At 47.6% G+C, this 19,479-nt stretch overlaps 1 protein-coding gene across 2 annotated transcripts in view; it reads right to left on the bottom strand.

Moving 5' to 3' along the window:
* Positions 1–19,479, bottom strand: part of MOV10L1 (Mov10 like RNA helicase 1) — a 1,293,514-nt gene that overhangs the window by 918,978 nt on the left and 355,057 nt on the right. For both annotated transcript variants that reach the window (XM_078678939.1, XM_078678944.1), the window contains one exon: positions 15,918–16,032. In XM_078678939.1, the coding sequence (XP_078535065.1) occupies positions 15,918–16,032 (115 nt within the window). The remainder of the gene's footprint in view (positions 1–15,917; positions 16,033–19,479) is intronic.

The following is a 19,479-nucleotide window of genomic DNA, read 5'->3' as shown; positions in this document are numbered from 1 at the left end:
ATAACATTTTACACTAAACCCATCAGGGACTGGGGTCATCCCACATTTAAGCTTCCTAATAGCCTTTTCAATTTCCTCTGCAGTTATTAGACTGTTAATTTCGAACCTTTCGGAATCTCCTAGAGCAGGAAGGTCGCACTCATTGAGGTAGTCCTGAATTTTACTCTCATCAACATCTGTGTTTTTAGAATATAAAGTATTATAAAATATTTTAAAGGTATCCACAATTTTATCCGGATCTGAATGAACCTCGCCCTTATGGTCTCGTATACTATTTATCGTATTTTTCTGGACTTTAAACTTAAGATATGCTGCAAGACTTTTCTATTTTCTGATGTCGCTGCACCATCAGGGACTCCTCCTTTGGGACAAAGTCCTCATAAATTTGATCTTTCAATGAGCAAGGAATCTTGTGGGCATTACTCAATGCACTCGCTCCCCTCTTGCGTGGCTCTGTCCTTGTCCCTGCAGTAAATGTAACATTTCTCCATTCCTTTAATGTGGCCATACAGCCTTACACTTGTCTCCAGGACCCTGTGTATGGTGTGGTTGGTGATACTGGGGAGAAGAGGCCAGGCCTAGCTGCACCACAGCATGAGTTTTGGGCCCAGCAGTATGACTTTGATGCACACATGAACACCGATCTTCACTTTACCTCACACTGACATGGCAAGTTTTTAAAGCGCTCATATTTGCTAACGATTCTATCAATATTTGGGAGAGGTATTCAGGCATACCCTCTCCATATAACCTGTACTTGACAGATTAATAAGTGCTCAAAATCCACTGTTCCTTTTAAAGAAAATTCACTCTCATTCAGCCCAGGCAGTGGGCAAGTCTGAGCCCATATTCAACTTCAAAGCTTTTTCAGTGTCCATTGTTCCGCCTATTCAAGAGCTCTGTTCATCCCATGTTACACATAGAAACTAACGATGTAGCATGTTTTTGTTAAAGCTATGCGCAAGTTGCTGAGAGCTTGATCTTCCTGAGGTGATAGCAACTCCACAAGTAAAACCAAAGGACTTTGTGCACATCAAATTTCTAAAAAGTCTCAGACATTCAAAATGGTAAACGGGATGAAGGATTATTTTCCTGGTGATATCGAAACCAGAAGCATTTTTTGATATAAAGAACGAATATAGCCAGCCACATAACTATCTAGTCATGGTAAAAAACATGAAAAGCTGTGAGGAATAGAGAGTCTGGAGGTCACACAATCTGAAGTAAATGATACAATTAAAAGAATCAAAAATCTTGCTCACCGTTATCTCCCTCACTTACTGATCAATGGGACCACCCAGTGTTCATATTTTCTTGTCCTATTTGTTATTAGAAGAAGTAGTCAGAGGTCAACTGCCCCACTGGCTGAAAAAGGTGTGATAACAGAGCTAAAACAACCGCAATCTCTAGGTGTTCTCCTGGATTGGGAAAGAATAACAAATATTCAGTGATTAAGAACACTCCAGCTGAGAGTTTTTGTAAGGCTACATCTAACCAAGGTCCCCCTTCTGATCACGGCTCCCTCTAACCTTGATCAATGGCTCGAATCAGCCAGTAACAAGGCTGCCCCTTTTAAGAGAATCAACCTAAAACGCCCTCACGATGCCAAACGCTGGTTTTCTGATGATTTGAAATAGAAGAAATTAGCACTAAGATAAGCTGAGCGTCGATGGAGACGAGCATATGTACCTGGGGAAAGAACTATCTACGTAGCCCTGTTAAAAAACTATAAGGAGTCTATCCTCCAGTCTAAGATTGCTTATTTCTCTTCAAAGATTATAAATTCAGCCACAAAAACCATCGACATCTTCGCAATAGTCGATGAGCTCGCGCAACCTGACAGAGTGATTGCCAAAACTGCTCCCTCACAAAAATTGTGACTCCCTCAATTCGTTTTTCATTGACAAAATCACTGCTATAAAAAACAATATTCCTACTCCCACATCCCTCATTACCCCTCCTACCTCAGGCAAAAAAAAACCCTCTACACTGGACCAGATTCCCCCGATCACCAGAGAAGAGTTCCTGGTCCTCCTAAAAAGGGTGAAATCTCGTTCCCCCAATGACTGTTGGCCCCCCCACATTCTACAAGAGGCCTTTCTTGCTTGTCCTGATCCGCCCCTTTCACTTTTGAATAACTCCCTCAAGTTAGGCATAGTCCCAGACTCTTTCAAACAAGCGGTGATTGTCCCGATCCTAAAAAATCCTAATGCCGACTCGTCGATACTGAGCAATTTTTGTCCAATCTCCTTGCTCCCCTATCTCCTCAATGCTACCGCCTCCTCCTCGAACACCGCCGGCTCCCTTGCCCCGCTGAGTTTTACCTTCTCAGACCTTTTCTTCTAAACTTTTTTTTAGGTCTAAAGGTAAGCGGATACTGGCCCAATCCATTTTGTGTATCCAAACCATGCTCCATCGTGGTAAGCCATGACTTTCAACTTTGTCCTGATCTCAAACTACTAAATGTGTGCTGTTGGTGCTTTCATCTTCTTGGTGCTATTTTAATACTCTAAAAATTAATAACTCTGGTTCTACTGATTGAATGTTTCTTATTTTGGTGTCAAATAACTTATTAAAATCTACTCTTTTTCTAAATTGGTGTGCAGTTTTTCTTGTGTAGAGTTTTCAAATTATTACTGTTTATTTGCTGCATAAACACTTTACATATTGCCTCTAATTTAAGGCTGACTCCTCTGGTACCAAGCTAACAGAGGGTTAAGCATAGGTTAATTTAGATACTTTTAGTGGTTCATTCTGACAAGGACTGTGGCTGTTGCCTGACCAGGGTGCTCACCCCAGATAACCAACAACTCAATTTCTCACAACTTCCATCATATCATCTTGGCAGACAGGGCATTTACTAGATGGGACAAACTGTCCTGATTGTTCACAAGCATTCCCTCTACAGTCTATATTTGTTGTTAGATGCTACATAAGCAAGCTTGAAATTGTGGCTCATCGTGCTCAAAAGTTGAGGCTTACTTCTCAGAGATGTTAAGTTCTTTAATCTGGTTCCTCCACATGAATCAGTCTTTTGTATGCTAGTCTGGCACTATGTGCAAAATCACCATCCAGTTGCTCCAGTCCACCAGCGTTAAAATTTCTATGCCACTGTTCTAGCCCCTATATCTACATCAAAAGCTTAAGTTTCTATTCTGCCTTCACTTTCAATACTTTTAAACTGAAAGATTCTGACTTGAGTATTAGTCCAAGTCTATCTAGAAATTATGCATTCGTCAATTTCTCCTTCTGCTTTTGGAGCTACACTTAAATAGCCTCCATCTGCAATGTGTGCTTCTGTTGGATACTGAGTAAGGACTTGCTCGGACTTCAAAAGGTTTAGGAATCAGGATCAAGTGAGGTACCATTTTTATCGGGAGACTTCGGGAAATGCTGGGTGGGTGGAAGTTTGTGGCTCCCCACAGTTTCCAGACCTTTCCATCACAGAAATCTGAGTAAAATGTGTTTTGTTCGACAAAGTTTGAAGTTTGCAAGGGATTCTGGCTAACAGAACCTGATGGGAGCCACAGAAGTCACCCCATCCTGGATTTCTCTGCGTGTCTAGTTTTACAAATGTATAGATTTGCTAGATGCACCCAAGTGCCGGCTGAGGAAAAAAGGGTCAGTTTTCACAGGAAAAAATGTGATGTTTCCAAGTTGCCTTTTGGGCTATTTCCTGTTGTGGGCACTAGGCACCATTTATATGGAGACTTAGGGGAACACAGAATAGTAGAAAAAGTGTTAATACCAATTGGCTCTATGCATTTAGGCCTTCCAAATGGAAGACGGTGTGTAAAAATGAAGTCATTTTCAAAAATGCCCTCTAATTCACATTCAAGTATAGGTACCCACATATTCGCAGTTGTGCAAATAACTATTGCTTCTAAACTCCATATGTCGTTCCCATTTCGGAAATGCATAGTTTCCCTTGATATCCATTTTTCACTCTTTATATTCTAGAAAGTGAATTGCTGTATACCCGGTACACAATAAAAAAAACACTGCAAGGTGCAGCTCAGTTATTGGCTCTCGGAAGGAGTAGTTTGTCCTGTAACTCCAGTTCTGTAGTAGGGGTATCTCTGTTATAGTCATAATCTAGTGAATAGTCCCGCCCATGTGCGTGGACCCCGGCAATCAAAAATAATCTCTTAAGTTGTCAAAAAATTGCAGAACTGCAAAGACACTTAAGAGAAAATTTAAAGACAAATAATGCAGCCTATATCCACAGGCTACACTGTCCAGTACTTCAACTAGAAATTCCACCAAAAATCCACAAACAGCAAAGCCTGTCCAGATTTCCCTTGCTTTTACTGCAAAACCCCTCAGAAATGATAGAGAGGAAGGCCTGGACAGACAAGCCCCATAGGCTGCCATTATGTGGCCTAAACAGGATACTGTGCCTTTAAGGAAACCTTCTAGAACCTTCTCCCAGTATCCCAGAATGCATAGCAGGTCCAACTGACTTCAGTTCTTTTTGAAGGCGTAAAACGCCAGACCTGTAGCATTACTTACATGAACAATTCTCCACCGGGGAGGAGGGCGGGCGCTTATGACTATAAAAGAGATACCCCTACTACAGAACTGGAGTTACAGGACAGAAACTACTCCTTCTGTAGTAGGGGATCTCTGTGTATAGTCATAATCTAGTGAATAGAATGGCAAGCCCATCCCCACACCAAAGCGGCGGTGGAGAAAGAACAAAACGCCACTACTGTGCGAACAAATTCCGCAGCGAAGCCTGCCCAACCTGAGCGTCTGCCCTGGCATCAGAGTCCAGGCAGTAATGCTTAGCAAAGGTATGAACCGACTTCCAAGTGGCGGCCTTGCAGATTTCTGCAATCGGCACATTACGGAGCAAGGCCGTCGTGGCAGCCTTGCCCCTGGCGGAATGAGCCTTAGGCTTACCTCCTAAGCTTTTTGGTAACACAATTGTATGCAGGACACAATCCACCTAGAAATGGACTGCTTAGAGGTAGGAAGACCCGTCCTGACCGATCCATAATTGATAAACAATTGGTCTGACCTACGAATATCTTTGGTCTTATCCAGATAAAATTTCAACATCCTCCTCACATCCAGGGAATGCAAAGATCGTTCCGCCGGAGAGGAAGGATTCTGAAAAAACGTAGGCAAAGTTATGGTCTGGTTGACATGAAAATCAGAAATAACCTTGGGAAGAAATTTAGGATGAGTACGCATCACAACCTTAGCAGCATGAAAGACAGTACAATGTTCAGTACAACACAACGCCTGAATTTCACTCACCCTGCGGGCCGATGTAATGGCCACGAGGAACGCCGCCTTCCAGGACAGGTGCTGCAACGAAGCCTTGTGAATGGGTTCAAAAGGCTCCTTCATCAATCTGGACAGCACCACATTCAATTCCCATGAAGGCGAAGGAAGCCTGACAGGAGGGAACACCTTCTTCAACCCTTCCAGAAAGTCTTTGATCACCGGGATCTGGAAAAAAGAAGTCTGCGAAGGGCATTTCCTGTAGGCAGTCAATGCAGCAAGATGAACCCTAATGGAATGAACATTAAGGCCAGACTGCACCAAATGCAAAAGGTAAGGAAGGATGACATCTTCCTTGCAGGTTGTAGGGTCATGGTTCTTAGACTGGCACCAGATACAAAACCTCTTCCACTTGTAAGCATATGAAGTCCTAGTGGAAGGCCTCTTAGACTCCTTCAGTATGTCCATGCAATCTTCGGGCAGATTCAGATGGCCATATTGCACTATCTCAGGAGCCATGCCGCCAAACTCAAAGACGAGAGGCTGGGGTGTAACATCCGCCCCCCGAACTTCGTGAGAAGGTCCGGCCTGCACGGCAACCGAATGTGAGGAAGGAGAGACCGGTGAAGCAGGTCCGTGAACCACCACTGCCTGGGCCACTCCGGGGCAATGAGTATCATCCGAGCCCTGGACCGGGCCAGCTTGATGAGTACCGCCGGAATCAGGGGAATGGGTGGAAAAGCGTACAGAAAGCTGTTCGACCAGTTGATCCATAGCGCATTCCCCAGCGTCCCCTGCTGGTAGTACCTGGAGGCGAAGTCTCGGCATTTGCTGTTTTCGGCGGTGGCGAACAGATCTATGTCTGGGGTCCCCCACCTTGCGAAGACGTCTCCTAGTACTGCGTCGTTGATGACCCATTCGTGGTTTTCCTGAATCAGTCTGCTCAGTGCGTCTGCCTGAACATTCTGCACACCCGGCAGATGGGTAGCCGTTATCGTCAGTCCTCTGGCCAGGAGCCAGTGCCAGATCGCCTGCGCCTCCTGTGACAGAGTGCGAGATCTCGAGCCCCCCTGCTTGTTGAGGTAGTACATCGTGGTAGTGTTGTCCGTTTGCACAAGCAGGGAGCTGGTCTGGAAGGACGGAAGAAAGGCCTTCAGTGCCAAGTGAACAGCTCTGAGTTCCAGGAAGTTGATGTGATAAGTGGCCTCCACCGGAGACCACGTTCCCTGAATCTGTAGAGTCCCGGAGTGCGCTCCCCATCCCAGGAGAGAAGCATCCGTCACAACAGTCTGCGTGGGAATGTCCTTGTGAAAAGGAACCCCTCTGAGGAGATTCCCCGCCGAACACCACCACTTCAGCGACTGAAGAGCATGCAGAGATAGACGTATCTTGTCGTCCCAAGATCCTCTCCTCTGATCCCACTGATCCTCCAAGCACTCTTGCAACGGTCTCATGTGCAGCCTTGCATGTGGCGTCAGGAAGATACAGGAGGCCATCGATCCCAGTAGAGAAGACACCGCCCTCACTGTTGTAGATGGAGTCGTCATAAGAGCCTGAGCCTTCCGAAGGAGAGATAATCGTCGCTCTTCCGAAGGAGACACGCTTGCTGACAGCGTATTGATGGAGGCTCCCAAGTACTGTATGCATTGGACCGGAGTCGGGACAGACTTGGCCATGTTGATATGCAGCCCCAGCTTGTTCAAGAGAACGCACGTCTTCCGGAAGTGTGCTCGCGCTTCCGAGAAGGAGGATGCCTTGATCAACCAATCGTCCAGGTACGGGTAGACAAACACCTTGTTCTTCCGCAGGTGCGCTGCTACCACCGCCATGCACTTCGAGAATGTTCTCAGCGCAGACTTCAGTCCGAATGGGAGTACTGTGTATTGATAATGATTGGTGCCGACTTGGAAACGCAGGAACTTCCTGTGTTTGTGTGCAATGGGCACATGGAAGTAAGCATCCTGTAGGTCTATGGCACAGAGCCAGTCTCCCTGTTGCAACTGAGGATAAATCTGATGCAACGACAGCATGCGAAACTTTTCCCTGCGAATCCATTTGTTTGCCTGTCGCAAGTCCAGAATGGGCCTGAACTCGTTCTTGTCCTTCTTGCGAACCAGGAAGAACCGGGAGTACAGGCCTCTTCCTCTCTGGGACAGAGGCACTTCTTCTATCGCCCTTTTCCTTAACAGGGTATCGGCCTCCACCTGGAGCTCTAGCAGCTGAAACCTCGAGCTGACCGGAGGAATCGATGGGGGCGGGCTGGTGAACCGAAGACTGTATCCATTGCAAACAATATTCAGCACCCACTTGTCCTGAGTAATTTTTCTCCACTCTGCCAGAAAAGATTGAACGCTTCCCCCTACCGGAGTGGGTAACGGATCCGGGGGAAGTAAGTACCTAGGGCCTAGACCCAGCTTGGCCCTTGGGCGCCGGAGCCGACTGCTGGCCTCCCCTGCCCCTCTGGCGCTTCTGGAACGGCTTACGGAACTGCTGTTGTTGTTGTTGTTGTGCATGTCCCGAAGCCTGGCCACGTCCACGGCCTTGCCCACCGAACCGCCGTTGGAAAGGGCGGTACGACTTCTTCGTCTCCTTAGGCTTCTCGAGGCCCACCGCCGTGAGCGTCTCGGCCTCCGCTTTCATGCGGGCCATCTCGTCGTCCGCATGCTGCCCAAAAAGAGACTTGCCGGAGAACGGCAGGTTGGCCACCCTCTGCTGTGCGTCCGGTTTCAGGGACGTAAGACGGAGCCAGGCGTGACGTCTTTGGTTGATTCCATGGCAAAACCCATGAGCAGCCAACAGGGAAGAGTCCGCAGCCGCGCTGATGATCTGGTTGGCCACCAGCATCCCTTCACTCAGCACTTCCTGAAAGTCCTCACGCTGCTCCCGAGGTAAGTGCTCCGCAAAACACTCAAGGGAGTCCCAGAGGGCGCGGGCGTACCGACCCAACAGCGCCGTGGCACTCGCAGCCTTCATGGAGGTGGCGGCTGCTCCACAGACCTTTCTCCCTGCCGAATCCATCCACCTGGACTCCTTATCCGGGGGGACCGTGGATGACGGAGTGCCGGCATGTTGTTTGCGTGCCGCCGTCACAATGACTGAGTCCGGAGGGGGTTCCGCTCTCAGAAAGGCCGGATCCGAATCCGGGGCCCGGTACTTCCTCAGCAACCTAGATGGCGCCGCCTTAGTCACCGCGGGGGTGAGGAAAAGGTCCATAGCTGGTCCCTCCAGGCCCGGTACCAGGGGCAGGAGAGGGCGAGACGAGTGTGTTTGGTGCAATGTCTCAAAGATCACTGACGTTTTAGGCGTGGGCACCGTCAGGGGAATGCCCAGCTTCGCAGCGCCCCTCAAGAGGACATCCTGGAACGCCACCAGGTCATCAATCGGGGACACCCTCGTGTCCTGAGATCCCGACAAGGCAGGGGAATACTCCCTGGAACCAGAGGATCCTGTGCGGGATCGAGACTCACGCCTCCTATGGCGGCGTCTCGACCGCGTGGACGATCCGTGTCGCGACCTGTCCCGCCTCCCAGAGCGAGAGCGAGACCTGCCAGTCCGTGGCCGCCCCACCGGTTTCCGCGGGGGGGTCCTCCTCGGAGCCTCCTTGGGTGCAGGTTTAGGGGTCCCCTTAGGAGGTACAGGCAAGTACGGCAGCGAAGTGGACCTCGGCGGAGGAACCTTCGGCTGCGGGGCCGGCCCACGCGGAGGGACCGGTGGAGGCGGGTCGCCCGCTGGAAGTGGAGGTAGTGGCGGAGGATCCTCTTTAGGAAGAGGGGGAGGAGGGGTGACCACCTTAGGAACAGGAGTATGCGTCGACCGAGGCTGGGAAGGGGTGTACACTGCAGTGTACACCATGCCCGTTGACCCCTGAGGCGAAGGGGGCTGAGAGCCCGCCCCTTGAGCCGGTGATCGCTTCCTCTTGCGTCCCCCACTGGAAGCAGTGTGACTTCTGGGACTAGAATCCCTCTTGCGACGCTTTGGAGAGACTGACCGACCCCCAGACGTCGACCTCCGTCTGCTCGACGTCGAGCGTCGCTTCTCCGGCGTCGGCGGACGATTCAGGGACTCCGGCGTCGAACGCCGCCTCCGCGACGTCGACCTCTTCATCCTCGACGTCGAACGCCGATCCCTCGACGTCGACCTCTCCCTCCGCGACGTCGTACGCCGCCTCCGCGACGTCGAACGGTCCGTCCTCGACGACGAACGTCGCTGCCGCCGTCTAGATGCTCTCGACGTCGAGGATCCCCTCGACGTCGGCCGGTGCTTCGCCGGCGACCGGCGGTGTCGCCTCGACGGCGAGCGCCGATGCCTGCTCCGTCCATGACGTCGGTATGAAGCCCTCGACGTCGACGACGACGTCGACTTCTTCAGCGGTGCCTTCGACGTCGAGCCGTCCCGATGTCTCGACCCGGAGCCCCGGGGAGAAGGGGAGCACACCGCCGTCATCCCTCTCGACGTCGTCGTCGATGCTATCGACGTCGACGGAGACCGGGACCGCTTGCTGGGCTTCCTGCCTTTGGGGAGCCCCCCAGAGGCCTCAGCAGAGGCAGAGGGAACCTTCCCTGACTGCCCAGACCCACCTGCAGCCTGCAGACGCCTCTCCTCAAGGCCAGACAGCCTGATCCTCGCCCTTTCCTTCAGAGTACGAGTTGTAAACTGCTGGCAGATGACGCACTCCTCAGGGACATGATCTTCAGGGAGGCAGACGATGCAGACATCATGTGGATCACCCCTGGCCTTCTTCCTCTCACATGCTGGACACTTCACAAAGAGTCCAGGCATTTTAGAGCCCTAAAACACCTGAAGCAGCACACAGAAGAGAAGAGAACACCAAGAGAGTAAACTGCAACACTTTTAAAACACAAAAGTGCCAAAACATGCAATAAACCCTTGAAAACAAGGGAGAGCTCAATGCCAGGGTCCTGTAAGCAGGAGCCGGAAAAAAGAACTGAAGTCAGTTGGACCTGCTATGCATTCTGGGATACTGGGAGAAGGTTCTAGAAGGTTTCCTTAAAGGCACAGTATCCTGTTTAAGCCACATAATGGCAGCCTATGGGGCTTGTCTGTCCAGGCCTTCCTCTCTATCATTTCTGAGGGGTTTTGCAGTAAAAGCAAGGGAAATCTGGACAGGCTTTGCTGTTTGTGGATTTTTGGTGGAATTTCTAGTTGAAGTACTGGACAGTGTAGCCTGTGGATATAGGCTGCATTATTTGTCTTTAAATTTTCTCTTAAGTGTCTTTGCAGTTCTGCAATTTTTTGACAACTTAAGAGATTATTTTTGATTGCCGGGGTCCACGCACATGGGCGGGACTATTCACTAGATTATGACTATACACAGAGATCCCCTACTACAGAACCCTGGGTTCTTGGTGAACATACAAGTACTGTATATCCCGCAACCAGAAGGGTCCAGTGGACTTAACGGTATATTGCATTTAATCCTCTGTCATGGTTAAAAGAAGTAACGGGTGAAAAAGCAGGCACAAATGGCTGTATTTTTCAACTTGTTTTCAATACATTTTTATTTCAACTGTTACTTTATATAAGAAAACTATGAAAGATATACACAAATTGACCCCTTGCTGTATTCAAAATTTGGTCTACTTTTCAGAAATGTATAGCTTTCCGCGATCCATTACTGGTTTCACATTAATTTCTACCACTGACAGGAAGGAGATTGAAAGTGCAAAAAATAGGTTATGTCCCACTAAAATGCCAAAACTGTGAAGAAAATTGTGCTGGTGATTTTAGTACAGGAAACCCTTAGTTGATACCATTTGCAGAGAAAAAAAACAGACGCTTTCTTCTTCAGCACTTGTTTCCAATTTTTCCCGAAAAACCCCAACAGTTTGCTGTATTTTGGCTAATTCCTCGGTCCCCTATAGGAAAGTCCACAAACGCTGGGTACTCTTAGGACCCTCAGAATGCAAATTTGGCATGGATACCTTATGTGGAAAAATGTTATGAAGCCCTTAGCACAAACTACCCCAAATAGCCAAAAAAGGGCTCCACACTGTGGGGGGCATCAGTTTATGGGCTAATACATTATTTGAGGCCAAAACAAAAAAAGTCCAATTAGAAAACCGTCAGTTCCGGTGATCTGTGCGTCAAAGCTTGGCGTGGTTTTGCATCGCTCTGCATCAGTGCTGATGAAGCCGAGTGCTGAGGCTTTGCAGGGGTTTGCGTTGCTCAGCACGGATTTAGATGGGGACCACAGCTGGGATGGCAGAGCACCTTCAGGCACACTTTCAAGGGTCCAGGACTAGATGGCACCACTTGCGTGGTAAGATTCAAAGCAGACAGAGTCCAGGTGTTAGGTATAAGGTGGTTGGAGACTTTTGTCACTGAGGCTCGTATCAGAGGGCCAACCAAATAGCACTTGGAGTCACTCTCAGAGGGTCCGGGGTTCAAGATGCAGGTCCAGTCCTTGTCACATAGGCAGCAGAGTAGCAAGGCGTCAGATTAGCAGTCCTTCTAAGTCTTCTACAGGTCCAGTGTACTCAAGATTTGGGTATGAGAGTCCAATATTTATACTGTGGTGCCAGCTGTTAAGTAGGCAAAGGTTTTTGAGGTTTCGATCCCAAGAGGTGTTTGGAATTTCCTGCCTACCTGCCCTGGCCTTAGCTTGTCTAGGGACACAAAATACCTATGTCAAGCCCTTTCTGAGTGAGCTCAGGCAGAGGCTTTGTGATGTGCAAATGGGGCAGTTGACAGCTCCTCCCCTTATCAGAGATGGCCCATTCTGCCAACACCTACTCCCCCTTTGTATCACTGTCTGGGAGCAATAGAAATACATTAACTGCAAGGGACACCTAGTCATGTGACCCAGGATACAGGCTGCCGGCACCAAATGGTTGGGATAAAAGTGACATTTTCAGAATTGTGACTTAAAATCCAACTTGACCATCAAACAGGGCTTTAAATTACAATTCTTTAGACACCCAACTCAATATTCCTACTTGCTCCCCATTGAAAAGTATCACTTATTAAATGTAATCAGGGTGCCCAATAATATCCTACGGGTGAGGTTGGCCTTGCTGTAGGGAAAAACAAAGTTAAGAGTTTTTCACTACCAGGCAATGTAAACATTAAAAGTACATGGCCCACTTTGCCCTTCCCTATGGGCTGTTTAGTCCCTACCCAAGGGAGTAACAAATGTAGGTAAAAAGAAGGTTAGGCATGGCAAATGGTTTATTTTTCCAAGTCAGAATGGCAGTTCAAAATTGCACACATACACAGCAATGGCAGGCCTGAGACATGTGTAAAGGGATACTTCAGTGGGTGGCACAGAGTGCTGCAGGCTCATTAGTTGCATTTATTTTCAGGTACTGGGTACATGTGGTGCCACTTGACTACAGACTTACAAGTACATTAAATATGACAACTGAGTGTAAGTTAATTTTACGTGAGAGACGTGTGGTGCAGCAGCCAGAGCAGGTGACTCCAGAGCTGGTGGGTTCATGGTTCAATCCCTGGCACGGGCAGCAGCTAAGCTCAGCATCATGTGACTCTGGGCAATAGCTCACTTAATCTCCCCGATGTCCCCCAGCACCCTGAAAAATTTAAGGGGGTGATATGTTCTTGCTATACAAATAGGAATTATTATTATTATTATAATACCATATTTAAAAGAGAGAGCACCAGCACTTTAGCACTGGTTAGTAGTGGTAAAGTGTACAGAGTCCTAAAAGCCCAGATAAACAGGTTCAGAAACGAGGAGAGTGAGGCAAAATGTTTGGGGATGACACCCACCCTGCAGAGAGGGCCAAGTCCGATAATGTGATTTTCACTTTCACTAGCAAAGTTGGAGGGAATTCAATTGCAGTTGTAATGAAAGCATTTTAATCGCATATATGACACAGGATGTTGGGAGAATGCTAATTTGGTATGCACAATGAAGAAAATGTGTTTCTCAGAAGCCCTTTTGTACTTTCAAAATCAAAACCAAACTATTCTCTACTCCACGAACAAGCCCTTATGCACTTTAAGGAGAAGATAAAACAAGTCCCTTTATTATTTGGGGTGGCAGTATGGTGCAACCAAAATTAAGCCTCATTCAAGCAATACTGAGGGGCATCCTTTAGTTAGATGACACATTGAACATTCCTGGATAAAGTATGATAAGGAAACTAGACATGAAGCTTGGTCACCAGTAATTTTTCACACGGTCAGAACATCCAGATGATACAGAGGGAAAAATTGTCAGTCACAACTTCTTAGCACAAATGAGGTATTGCTGTAGGTTACTAACACATAAGTGAGAAGCTTGCTGAGGACCACCATGTTAGATTTTCCCTAAGAATGAGTTCTCTTTGAAATAGTCTATCCTTGTCCTTGTGACAAGCCAGCACATAACAACTGAATACACTTTGTTCTCTGAATCGTGCTAGCAATAATCTTAATAAGAGCTATGTGCTTGAGTTTACTAGGGCCAGTTTATGTATATTTACAGATGTTGACATCCTGTGTGCTGTTAATTGTATTGCACAGTTCGGGAGTCAATGAGTAAACCTGTGGCACCGGTCATGGCAATCTATGAGGGCCAGATTCTCCCGGCCGCACTATATGGCTCCGAGCTGTGGGGGTTTGAAAATGTTTCAGAGCTAGTTGCAGCGGAAAACAAGTTTCTGAGGGACTTGGTGGCTCTTCCTGTTTCTACCCCGCTAATTCCTTTGCGGCTAGATCTGGGCAGGCGATCTTTTAAAGATCTAGTGCGGGTGCGCCCTCTATTGTTTTGGGTTCGGTTGCGAAGGACCAGGGAGCTCGCCAACTATGCTGCTGTGCTGGATGAACTAATTTTGCTCGACATCGGTAACAAGATCGGGTGGTTGAGCAACGTGAGGCAGTTGGTGGTGCAATTGGGCCCGAGGGATGTGTGGGCGAGTCAAATGCCACCCCCCAAACCGGTGATTAAGAAGTTATACTGGGACTGGGTTCAGGCAGAGGCAACACGCAGTGGGGTTGGGGGTTTACTCACAGAGCGTTTTTTAGAGTTTAAATGGTCTAGGAAGTTGGAACCCTTCCTCGACCTCATAGCCAAGCCTCTGGATAGAGCCCTTTATTTAAAACTCAGGTATGGGACCCTTGTACATGTATTTGTACATGTATTTATATAGCGCAAATCACCGACACGGTATCTAAGCGCTTGCTTAGGGAAACCGTCCTGGTATTCCCCTGTGAGATAACCCCTGGCAGGGTATCCACAAGGTGAAAGCCAGGCATCCCGCTGCGAGGGGCCGTAGTGGAGATTAAGCAAGCTATTGCTATTACCCTTCCGATGCACGAGTTCACCTCGGGGTGGACTAACGTTGGTGGTCCTCCGCGCCCCTGCCCCGGGTGCGCGGCTCCAAAGGAGTCTGTGGCGCATTTACTTTTTGCCTGCCCCGCTTATAAAGTTGCCAGGAAGGTTTGGTTGAAACCAGTATGCATGGGGTTGGGTTTGAGGTGCCATAGAATGGCCCTACGAGTTCTCTCCACTGACCCGTCTTCCTCTGCCATGGTATGCGGGGTGGCTAAATATCTGAGTAGTGCATGGTTGACTCGTATTAGGAGGATGAAGCAACACTCCTCCCCGCCAAATAGCTAGCAGGCCCCTATTGGTAGGACGTTATGTTGATGATTGGTATGGCTTTTGAAGTCATTCTAATCATTATGCAATAGTGTACTGATGAGGATGTTTTGGCTGGGGCCTCATAATAATCATCAATGTACTGTATAATGTGCAGGCTTCACTTTTTAACAAGGGAATTTTATTGTTGTTAGGTTTTACTCAATGTTCTTTATTTATTTATTTATTTTACAAAAAGTAATGTATAATTGTATAAAATGTATTCTTTTATGGTGAGAATTTTTACCGAATAAAGATTTATACTACTGCTTTGTATTGCACAGTTATTAAAACCCACTACAAAAAGAATCAGAGACAATCAAATCAATAATATACCAGCGCAAATTAAAACGATCTATGTTTGAAATTGGGATTTACCCATTAACATATAACAAAGGTATATAAAATGGAATTACAGCTCAAGAAATAACTTATTTAATTTCATCTAAAAAAAAATCTGCATAACAGAGCATCGTAAGACTGCACATTAATCATGTCATTTTCTTACAATAGTTAATCTTTGCATTTGGAAATGACATATCCTACAAAAAGCTGGATACTATGAATTTAAATGCCGGTCATATGTTTAGTTTCAGTATAGATGTCACGGTCACTTATCTAGAAAGCCACCTATTTTAGTTCTAGGTTAAAGAGGTCCTGGGATCCCAGTACTGGATGGTATTGCCCAGTTTAAGAGTAAATATTTTCGGAGGAGGTTTGACCGTACGGGCAAAACACGTGTCGGCTGACATCCTTTGCTCAATGCAATTGGATTCGCTTAAAGAAGACTTATTGAAAATAAACACAACAAGTTGTTTCACAAAAAAGCGCTCGAGTTTTCCTCTCTATGTGAGGGATTGGCCAGAGACAAGTGGGAGGTGTTTTGAGTCCACTGGCCGCCCATAATTTCCAAGTGTTAAGAATCCCCTGTTAAACATAGCATTACCAGCTTTACCCGTTGAGCAAAACCAATTATAAAGCCATGGAACAAAAGAGAAATATATTTACAGTAAATGCCTTCAAAATATTTAAAAAGCATAAAAACCAGGCAAAATACTTAAATATATGCAAAGAGTATTACCTCTGCTACACAAGGCTCATAAACAAGTATATCCATTTTCTGCTCCACACACTTTTGTAATCGGTCAGGAATAGTATATGCTGGGATAAAGCTAGGGAGCTGTCTTCTAACATTCCTATGTAAAAACAAGGCATTGTTACATATTAGCAACATGTTAAATACAGAGTGAAAGAATTATTACTGAAGTTATGCTTAATAAGCATTCCCAATCATCATTTGTCATAAGGACATTGGTCTTTAAAACAAAAGAAATAAATATTAAAAGGGCTCATTCACTTCACACACCTTCACTATATCTTTCCCAATAAGGCAACAGAACAGTTTTACTGTTAAATGGTGTACCCCATGAAATGCACAGTACAAAGAGCTAAGATCAGACAAAAATGCTGAATTTTGTTAGCTCTAGCAGGGTCAATATCTACTCAGGAGATTCGTTGCTAAAGTCAGAGAAAAGCCACATTTGCAGTCGCAACCTATGTCACTATTGTTTCTGTAACATTGGCTTATGGAGATTAACACATTCTACAACTTTATCTCACGGAATATAACAGAAGTAGGCGACCTACTGGAACACATAACCGGTTTACAACCCTTCACTTTCCTGTGCACAATGGTTAACATGTAGAATAAAATAGTTTTCAAAGCTGCCTCTACGAGTTCTAGAGCTAAAGAAGGCCTAAAAACATGTTTTATATTTCAATAAATTGGCAATATATATTTAAAGTGTAAGAAAGCATCTTTTACAAAAAGGTGTTAGAATTCATTAACCTTCCGTGTACTCATTTATAAAGAATACAGACAGTAGGGCATATGTTATAAATGTGTCGATACATTTTTAAGGGCTATAAAATGCAATGATTTGTATGTAATGCAACCAGACTTACAGAAAATGTACTGAAAAGGGAAATTGGAGATGCAAATAGAAAAACATGTCTTAAAGCTTAACTCATTTGGAGCCTCTGACAGCCCCTTCGATTTTTTTATTTTTAAAGAGAAGGCCCGTCGACAAACCACTTCTTAACCCCCTAAAAATGAAATTATTATTCATTACAAAAAGACCAAATAAACCATTCACTGTCAAACATTTTTGTATCTCCAGAACTTGAAATTTGGGAGGTATTAACCGGCATGTATACAGTGGAGAAATCGTCGTGGATGGAGGCAGCTTGACCACGGTGGAGTACCCTTTCATTACAATTTTTAGCCCTTAAAGACAATATTAGGTTGCAAAAAGCCCCGTTGCGCCTGTGAAGGGCTGCCTTGGCGACAACACTTGATGGAAGAGGCACCAATTTGAAGGGACGACTGGGACTATCTGGACATCTGGCGCCCCGTGGAGCAGAACTCGCTGTGGTCTGAGGCTTACTCTACGCCTGGACGTGAGGGCTGTACGGCGGAACGGCATGGGCAAACTGAGGGAGAAAGACCCCAAATCCCCTAAACAGGGTACGCTGCACAGATTTGAAAGGACCGGCCCGCCGCAGCAGGAGGAAGATGCTGAGGCTGCCCGTTCGGACACGGCCCTACTCATGAACGCGATCCAGGCCTCCCGCGAAGCTCTCGAGAACAAGATTGGGGCCGTGGGGTCGGAGGTGACCCTCCTAAGGCAAGACCTCCGAAACCTAGCGGCGAGGGTGACGGAGTCGGAGACACGGCTGGGAGATGCGGAGGACACCATAACTGACCTGAAGAAAGGGATGGCGGAGCTCCAGTCGTCTCATAAGCAATTGCAGTGGAAGGTGGATGATGCCGAAAACAGGGCAAGACGGAATAACCTCCGCTTCGTGGGATTTAGGGAAGGAATTGAAGGGATAAACATGGCGGAATTCCTACGCTCCTGGCTCCTGCGTACCTTCCCAAAGGAGGCATTCTCGGCCTGCTCAGTCATCGAAAGGGCTCACCGTGCGTTGTTGGCTAGGCCACCAGTTGGGGCGAGACATAGAACGGTTATTGCCCGTTTCCTAAATTTTGTAGACAGAGACATGATCCTGCGGGAGGCAAGAAAGTTAGGGGAAATCCGGCTCGACAATGCTCACATTATAATTTTCCCGGATTACAGCCAGGAAGTGCAACGACAGAGGCGCTCCTATGACTCAGTGAAGTCTAAGCTGAGAGACCTTCAAATTCAATACATGCTACTCTTCCCGGCAAAAACAAAAAGTAATTTATACGGCCAAGTCGTTATTTTTCCAAACCCCGGAGGAGGCTTGGCAGTGGTTCGAGGAGCGCCCACAATTGAAACGGCAGGACCCAGGACCATCCATGGCCAATCAGAAGGAAGGTGGAGCTGGGGGCCCGGGCGCGGTGCCGAAGCCACACGGCTCCAAACGAGGACGAGAGGCCCGCTTCACGGCTGCAACCCCGTACTGCATGGGTCGACAATAGTGACGGAGGCGCCGGAGAGCGGCCTCCCTCGACTCCCAGAGACCCACGGGATCCCGCTACCAATGCCTGGCGGGGAACGCGCGCTCAGAGGGGTAAGAAGATCTGGGGGGCGCCTCATCGGGAGGGGAGGAAGTAGATGACCAGTCCCTGCACCCGTTGGTACTGGAAATAGCGGAACTGGAGAAAGGACAGATGCCAGAAGATGCGGCCTCCCAGGGGGACCCTCTGGACTCTAACTCATGAACTGGGACCAGTTTGCTGACCAAGAGATGCTGCACCATGCCTGGAGCACGCAAGTGGGACACCCCCCCCCCTCCCCCATTGCTTGTTTCTTCCGTTTCCATTTCCACTACTGTTGGATTTTGTTAACTCTAATTTTCCCTTTTCTGGTACTTGCGATATTCTGCCGGGGTCTGACCCGGATGGTTAAGGGGTAAAAGTAGGAGTTGGAACCTGTGGGGTAACTTGATTGTGGGAGGGCGACAGACCTCCACCTGCCCTAGAAGTCTACCTCCATGTGTTTTCAGCTAGGAGGGGTTTACTGGGGAGGAGGGGGTGGGGTGGGTTTGACACGGGAGGGACTTACAAGGGAATTTGGTTTACAAGTTGGTTGTTTTATATTTTGTTTTCAGGTTGACTGGCATTCGGCACACAGCTCCATGCTGCTGGACATGTTTACTGTCACACCCGCCCACGACACCCACACACTTATGATTACGACATGACCGCGACAGACGCCCACGAAGCCCACGGCTGTAGAGAGGGGAAGGGGTGCTACCGCCTGCTCACCTGCAACGTAAACGGCCTGGGGGACAAAATAAAGCGAGGGCTGGTGACGGCGTACATTAAGAGGGTACGTCCCGACATGGTTTTCCTCCAGGAAACCCATCTTAAGGGTATAAAGTGTGGATTCCTGGCACGTGGAGCCTATAAGGTTCTGGCCCATGCGGGTTACACCTCTGGGTCCCGGGGAGTGGCCATTTTGATTAAAGAGTCTCCACCTTTCACCGTGACTTGCACTTGGACGGATCCGCAGGGGACCTATGTGGGGGTAACGGGGACATGGATGAGGCAGCGGATCACGTTGGTCTCTGTATATGCCCCCCCGAAACTGCAGGCCAGGACGCTGACAGGGGTGGCGGAAATAGTACTGGACAAGCCCGAATCACTACATATT

Source organism: Lissotriton helveticus, chromosome 1_1, assembly GCF_964261635.1.
Source record: "Lissotriton helveticus chromosome 1_1, aLisHel1.1, whole genome shotgun sequence".
NCBI classification, from domain to species: Eukaryota; Metazoa; Chordata; class Amphibia; order Caudata; family Salamandridae; genus Lissotriton; species Lissotriton helveticus.
The sequence above is the reverse complement of the archived record's forward strand: the minus strand, read 5'-3'. Positions and strand labels throughout refer to the sequence as shown.